Source organism: Lupinus angustifolius, unplaced genomic scaffold, assembly GCF_001865875.1.
Source record: "Lupinus angustifolius cultivar Tanjil unplaced genomic scaffold, LupAngTanjil_v1.0 Scaffold_45_196, whole genome shotgun sequence".
Classification (NCBI taxonomy): domain Eukaryota; kingdom Viridiplantae; phylum Streptophyta; class Magnoliopsida; order Fabales; family Fabaceae; genus Lupinus; species Lupinus angustifolius.
In genome coordinates, this window is record NW_017721946.1 from 3,418 (window position 1) to 11,968 (window position 8,551).

The following is an 8,551-nucleotide window of genomic DNA, read 5'->3' on the forward strand; positions in this document are numbered from 1 at the left end:
CCGCCCATACTTCCGTGGTACCTTGCTTATACATTCATTACATTCCCTCTTTTTCCTATTCTTAAACTTAGCAAGATTACAATTATTTCCTTAAATTTTTTATAAATGACATATTTTATACATTTACCTACTAAACAAGTTCCAAGTCATTGATATCAATGGCTCAAATTTGAGGTCTACCTTGGCCCAAAACAAGTACTGAGGTGGACATCTTTTTTTATGTTGACAGCAATAAGGGTGGTTTCAGCATGCTCATTGGTATCAGAATTCAGAGCCAATACAACAGTCCTGCTGCTCTTTCTTAAAGCCTGCTACAGACAATAACACTCGGGGACAGTACTTTGTAGTTTAGACCCAACTATTCCCTAAAGATACTAAAATCAAATAGAAAAAAGTTAAAAGTTGAATATCTCTGACTTTGTTCTTTTTCACTCTTGCATGCACTCTTATTAATTAATTCAAGTCACTAATGTATCGAAATTTACATGAATAATTAATTTCCAATGAAAACTCTAATAATGTGGGATAATGATGTTGTATCACAAAGTATGTCACTCCATGTGCCACTGCTTGTGATTGATTGAAAAAATATATTTAAATTAAAATTTTAATAGTTAATTATTTTTCTGACCAATCACAATAACACATGGAGTGACACACTATTTTGGGACAGATGTCTATCCCTCAAACTATGTCTCATAAACTCATATTATGTCACGTATCAATAAAAATATACAATTGTCAATTAAAAATCAAATATTTATAATCTTTGAACAAAATATTTTTTTTTTTTTGCAATGATATTACCTACAAATACACTTTAATAAGATCAAAGTTTGAGTACCCCAAATATAGAATGGTTAAAGTATTTTATAAAAATACATTCCTAGTATCACAAAAACAAACTAAGGATAAAATTTGAAACCAATGCAAACAGGATAACTTGTAGATCTAGCAATGTTGAACTTGAACTTATGTTACTTTTGTACCAAGTTGGCTTTATTCCTGCAGGACCTTTTGGTGTTCTATCAGCAAAAGAACCATTTTTGGCTACACAAGATGGAATTTCCAAGTAAGAAGAGAGATTCTTATTGTTTGAATGATCACTGATACAAAGGTCACTGTTTCTTCTTACATCCAACCTTCTACCAAGCTTTACAATGAACTCATCAGAGAGTTGAAGAATTCCATTGAGACTGTTGTGGCTGATATTAAGTTGATCTAAGTTTGGGAGCAAACCTAAAGTTGGAGGAATTGGTCCAGTGAGGTTATTGTTATCAAGGGTGAGAGCTGAAAGACTTTCCAAGGAAGAGAAAATGTTGGGCATTGAGCCAAATAATCCACACCCTGAAAAGCTCACTGATTTGAGCTTAGAAAGGTTCCCTATGAATAAGGGTATCCCTGCTTTTATGGGGTTATCATCAATGAGTAAATATTCTAAAAGCTCCAAACTAGACATTGTTTCAGGAATAGGCCCATTAATAAAATTATGACTTAGATCAAGCAAGACTAACCTCTTGAGATTTCCTAATTGATGAGGAATTATCCCAGTAAGTTTGTTAGAGCTCAAATCCATCTTCTGTAGAAGCTGAAGTTGTCCTAGAGAATAAGGCATATTCCCTTCAATTTTATTCCAACTCAGGTCCAAAATGGTTATACTCTTCATACCTCCAATTTCCTTGGGGATTTGACCACTCAAATTGTTATAACTAAGGTCAAGTTGCTCTAGACAAACCAAACCACCAAATTCTCTTGGGATGTTACCTTGTAAGCTGTTATGAGACAGGCTAAGGACCCTAAGATTTGGAACACTACCCAAACTTGTAGGTATTACTCCATAGAGAGTTGGATTAGAATGCAAGGCTAGGTGTTCTAAGCAAGAGAAGGGGCCAAAGAGAGTTGATGGTAGAGTAACTGGTGAAGTAACAAAACAGTTAAAAATTGAAAGGGTTTTCAAATAAGTAAGTTTCAACAAGGATTGTGATAAGTATGCAGAAGTTTTGCAAGGTGGGAAAAATATATCAGGACCAATGTGGATCTTTGTGACATGATAGATTGGTGGGTCATCAGTGCTTTCTTCACACTGAACACCAGGCCATGGAGTTTCTAAACATGGTTGAGGGTATGTTTGGGCCAAGTCAGGTTCATCTACAAGAGCATTCATCACTTCATACAATCCCAACAATTCTTCATCATCTAAATTAGTTCCCATTGCCAACATTTCACCAAAAAATAAAAGGAACCCAATAAGAATAAGAGGCATAGAAGCCATTTGTGAAAGTAGCATTATAGCATATAATATCAAGAAGACTCAAACTAAGACAACAAAACACACATGGAATTGCAAGGTTTGTATGGACCAAGATATAGTTCTCTATATAAAATGCTTTTTCTTGAATGGTGTTGATGGCAAAGGAGAAGAATGTAAAGGTAACCCTAAAGCATCTCATTTTTTGTGTGTCAGTAGTGAAAGGTGCACTGCATAGAAAAATCCAAAACTGTCAACTTTAGGTTCCCACAAATTGATAGTGTGAGTATGATAGTGTTGGGTTGCATGAAAAAGGGAGTTAGATAGGGAAAGACAAAAGAGTTACCATAAAAGGCAATGCACATTTTCAGAACTTTTAAAGTGTTAATTATTGTCAAGAGTAACATTGATAAGACATGAGCCTGAAACTAAAGTAATGGAGCCGACCAAACATACAGGGATCCGTAACAAAGACCTACATTCTTTTTCATTTCAATCCATCAACTCATTCAACCCTTTTTCATTTCTTCAAATACCAAATTAAATTTCAAGGTCTATTATTTTGAACATCAACAATGGCATCATATGTTTATATTTTAATACATTTATTTGTATTTTTCTCTCTATCTCATTCTATCAAAAAATACACTAAATGGGAATGGTGTTCATAAAGTTTTCATTAAATTTCAGTCGATAGTTAAGTGCTACCCTTTCCTTTCCTAGTGTACTGTGAACTCCAGCATCCCTTGTTAGAAAATGTTACCATTTTTCTGAAAGAATTATTTTAACTTCACGAGTAGTGACAGTACCATTACTACTACCATATAATACTTTTGTTTTTTCTTCATTCAATTTTGTTCTCCATAGTTCACATTAGTTTATTTCAGTACCCTTTTCTAGTTATTCTGGTAGGGCAGCAAATACAATATTTGATCATGTATTTTTTAACATAAAAAATTAACATCTTTTTGGTTTATTATTGTATCTTCCAATAAGTAAGAAATAATAGTTTGGTATTTAACTTTTATAATACAAGAGAATCTAATGGACCTTTCACCTATTAGAATGCTCACTAAAGTAATCATCTTCAGAATATTATTTATTATTCAATATTTATCTTTTCTTATACTTTGTAATCATTCAATATTTATCTTTTCTTATCTTTACATTTTAATTCAAAACATGCAATGTAGTCTATATATATATATATACCAAATATTGTATGTGATGATTAATGAAATTAAATTATTATCTTTCAATATGATATAAGAGTAGAGCCTTGTAGCTAGAGATGGCAAAATGGGCATTGCCGCATAGCCCGCATTTTTTATGTGGACAGAGCATAGAAAATTTGCCCATTTGTCCATTTTGCCCGGCCTGTTTTGCCCGCTAAGTTTGTGGGCATTCCCATTGGGCATACGGGCAGCCCACAAACATAATTTAAGGAGAAAATTTTAAATAAATTATGATGTAATGTGATTTTTAATCCCTAAAAAAATTGTAATCTAATATGATTTGTTAAATTTCATATAAAATATAAAAAAAAATTGTTAATTTTTTATCTTCAACTACTTTATTTAATTTAATTTAATTTATTATATGAATTTTTTAATTTTTTAAAATTATTTAACAATGTTTGCGGGTCGCCCACAAGCCCGTTAGTTAGTTTTAAAACGGGCAGGACATTGAATTTTATCCGTTAACTAATGCGGGCATGCCCGCACCCACTTAAATTTTTGTGGGCATTTGCAGGCGCGAGCTAAACGAGTCGGGCGGCCCTTTTTGCCATCTCTACTTGTAGCTTATCAACAACATATAGATTCTCTTCCTTCTTTTTTTCTTAGTACCTATCAAAGATTACTCCCATAATTTCAAATAAAACACTTATCAAATTCATCATTACCACTACTTTTCCTATCAAACCCAATTCTAGAAACCATCATACATAGTATCACCAAATTTTTTAACTTCTAAAAGTTTGTGACCCTTATAACTATATCACCGGAGACACTTCATATCCTTCCCCTCAAAAGAAAAAATACAAATAAACTAATAATGATTTAAATAAATTAGAAATCAACATTCATCTATATTATCTCTATTATTTGAATAAATTAGGATTCATCATCCATCTCTATAATATACTGGTTGCCTGTGAATCAAGCTCAAAGAACTAAGGGCCCACTTGGGCCACTTCCATTCTAATGAGAGCCAAGGCATGACCATTCTGGAATTTTTGTGTGCATTGGGTTAGAAATTCATAATTTCTAATTAAGGTGAACATCATATATTTAATACAATTATATTGACTATTTATTTTGGGTTACAAAACAAGTGATCTAACTTCTGACAACTCATAGGACTTATAAAATTGATAACGGATATGAGCTTAATGAGTGGATACCCAAATGGTTGACCTATAGGGGATAACCGGAACCCTATAAGTTAGCACATAAGGAATGGTTATGGTCCCCAACACACCAAATCACAAATAGTTTTCACCTATCCCCATCAGAGAGAAACTGAAGGTCCCAAAAGGAATTAAGGATTTGGTTGAGGAAGATCATCATACCAAAACTCTCTGAAAAGGTATATCAAAGGAGTAGATCAAAGAACATGGATTCATGTATGACTTTGTATCCTTGTTTTATATTATGTGTGAGAATCACGAGATTCAAGATTCTAGGATTGGTAGTTCATCAATCATATGGAAATATCTAACAACTATGAGAGCAAAAGTTCTGAATTTTATGGTTCTTCATTAAAGATGTTTTCCCCAATTTTTTTATGAATCCTAATTTATAAATTTGGGGATTTTTATGCTTCCGCTATTGGTTTTAAAAATTGGGTATTTACGAATAATGAGGATAACTTTCATGTGCTTCCACTTATTTGAATTATGAGTAATTTGTATTATAAATCCTTACAATGTTGTTGAAATATATATTCAGATTTATGTATAGACATTGCATTAACTATTTTTATGACTCTGTTATGCAATATATATATATTATATGTGCACTAATGCCTTACTATTGGACATTGACTTTTGTCAACTTACAATTTTGCAATTTGTTAAAGTATATGTATAAGGTATATGGGTTAAGATATATTTTTTAATTTTATACATATACAATCTGGAATTCATGGTCTTGTATATATATTGTGAATTAAAATGTACATATATACATATAAAATTGTTTCCATCTTGAGGTTGTTTTGATGTCTGGTATTACTAACTAAAGTTAATATATATATAATGGTTACGATTAATGCTTAAAAATATATATATATATATATATATATATATATATATATATATATTTACTATGTTAATGTGCGAAAGTGTATATATATAGTGTTACATATATGTTTTAAGATATGCATGATCATATTTGATTTGAATTTTTTTTATAATGATTTGTATATATCTTTTTTATGTTTTTCACTCTGAATCTACTCTGTATTTGATTAAGATTATACTCATTTTTATGTGTTGATATATATGTAATATATCTTTTTTTATTTGTAATTTTATTATTGGATTAGATTTGTTAATCATAAAAGATAACAAATCTGAAGGTTTTAATTCCAAGATCATAATTTTTTTAATGGACCCATATTGTTTTCCTTTTGTTTGGTAAATATTTTTGAATTAATTGTTGCAATATGTTGTCAAAGTAACCTCCATTGTGGAAATTGATTAAGATTATACATATGAGTATGAGATTATTGATGCAAATTGTGTTCTGACCAAAGGAAGACACAATTTGACCGAGTAGTAATATACATGTGATGATAAATAAGTAACATTTATAAAGTGTTTTTATTTGAATAATAGTTGGTCCAAAGAAATACTATTGTTTGACAGAACTAATTGTTAATATATGATCATTATGTTGAGAGTACCACTTACAAATTATTTTCTTTATCCAAAGACTAGAAATTGATGTTGTGTTAGGCATCTTGTGATGAGTTTATTATGTGAACATGTCTTATTTTATATATATTACCTGACTTGTTTGTGTAAATGATTGCAACATTTGTGGTTTGTTGCATTGGTTGGTGACTGATTGCATTATTAAGTAGTTATTATTGTTGAAACATTGTTTCTGTTTGGACAACTTGCTCTGTCATGTTTAATCATGTATAAAATGATAATATTTTGTAATGGAAAATTCAAAAAGGACCATTATGGAATTCGAAAAACAGTCCTTGTGATGAGAATGATGCAGTGCTATCAATATGTTATAATGAATTTATATATGTGGATATAAATAATATATGTTTTGGATTAAGGTTAAGTGTTGAATCAAAACTTAACTAAATAGTTTTTCTTTTAGAAAATGAAATTGTTTGACATTTTAAGTGAACCTCTTAAACAAGAAGTCACCATAATGACATCTTTTATATGAATTGTTCATAATAAATGTCAAATGCTAGTGTGTATATGTATTCATGCGAGTATTAATCGACCCAAAGTAAGATTATTATTTGGCTGGATTATATACACACATGTGATTATTATTCGGTTGCATATGTAAATGATAAATCAATCCAAAGAAGGTTTATTATTTGACATGCATTGTGATTAATGTTTGACCATTACAAACTAGAGTACCATTAGTGATTGATATAAAATATCCAGACAATTGTATGTTTGAATTTTATATGAATATTGATTGGCCCAAAGGAAGATTACTATTTGGCCCAAATTATAAACATATTTGTAGCAATAAATATGTGATAATCATATGGCTTTTTATGTGAATAGTAAGTCAGTCCAAAGAAAGACTTATTGTTTGACAGAACTGATTATCAATGTTTGATTACTACATTGAGTGTATCACTTACAAGTTAATATTTTGTCTAAAGACTGAATATTAATGTTGTGCTAGGTAACTCGTGATGTGCCCCATCATCATTTGAATTTAAGTATGAAAGTGGAATGTGAGTTTAACTGCAATAATGATTGCAATTTGTTTTGTTCTTTTACTAGTGTTGTAAATATTTATGTTCAAATTAAGAACATTCCATTGCTGAATGAGATAAACTTTATGGTCTATAAGGAAGCCGTAGAAATTATTCTCGACTGTATGGATTTGGATTTGGTACTTTAAGTGGAAAAATTCATTTCTACTATGGAAATCCTCGATGAGGTTAAAATTGAGAAATGTGAGCATTCTAACCGAATATGTATAATGATCATGAAACACTCTATTCCAGAGGCGTTTCATGACTCTATTTATGAGGGTCAGAGTGCAAGGAAGTTCCTTGAAGAAATAGAATCATACTTTGCCAAAAATGAAAAGGCGGATATGAGTAGCTTTTTGGCTGAACTCATCTCTATTAAGTATAAAGGGAAATGGAACACAAGGGAGTAGCTTATGGAGATATCTAATCTCGCATCAAAACTCAAGTCACTTAAGTTAGAGCTTGGTGATAACTTGCTCGTGCATTTGGTTTTGATCTCGCTTTCTGTATACTTTGGGCAATTCAAAGTGAGTTATAACACTTAGAAGGACTATGTGCAAGAGGAAGAGAAACTGCAGAGAGATAAGACTGAGAGTGCTCACTTAGCTATGACCTCTCATAATAAGAAAAGAAAGAACAATAAGGATGATGTGAAAGGGTTATATGTGCTTTCCTTAGAGAATATGAAATTGTTATGCAATACACTATGCTAGGCAAACCTGACATGAAGGGTGTTGTTGAGCGATGAAACCGAACTCTTAAGGATATGGTGAGAAGTATGACTAGTCATTCTTCCTTGCCAAAGTCTCTTTGGGGGAAGCTTTAACGTAGTTTACATCCTTAATAGGGTGCCAAGTAAAGCAGTTAACAAAACCCCATATGAGCTTTGGACTAATAAAAGGCCAAGCTTAAAACACTTGTACATTTGGGGTTGTCCAGCTGAGGCACGACCTTATAGGCCGCATGAAATAAAATTGGACTAAAGAACTGTTAGCTGTTATTTTGTTGGCTATGCTGAACGCTCTCGGGGCTATAAATTTTATGATCCCACTTCAAGACTCTTTTTTGAGATGAGAAATACAAGATTTTTTGAGGAAGTTGATTTTAGGAAGGAAGAGAACATAATCAATGGTATCTTTGAGGAAGAACCTGTCACTAATAGGGAATAAGTTCTTGTGCCTATTACCATGCAAGGAAGCAATTTGATAATAGAAGATAATGTTCAGAATATTGTCCCTGACTATATTCCAGAGCAAGACAACAATGAGGTTCTCCCTCAAGTACCTATAGAACAAATTCAACAACCTCAAGAAGTAGAAGTGTCATTAA

The 8,551-nt window shown here is 31.6% G+C and overlaps 1 protein-coding gene across 1 annotated transcript; it reads right to left on the minus strand.

Moving 5' to 3' along the window:
• Window positions 1–802: 802 nt before the first annotated feature.
• On the minus strand, window positions 803–2,348 carry LOC109338876 (piriformospora indica-insensitive protein 2-like). Its single transcript, XM_019576226.1, has one exon. It carries the CDS (start codon window positions 2,285–2,287, stop codon window positions 893–895), a length of 1,395 nt encoding a protein of 464 aa, XP_019431771.1. The 5' UTR covers window positions 2,288–2,348; the 3' UTR covers window positions 803–892.
• Between the last annotated feature and the right edge of the window lie 6,203 nt (window positions 2,349–8,551).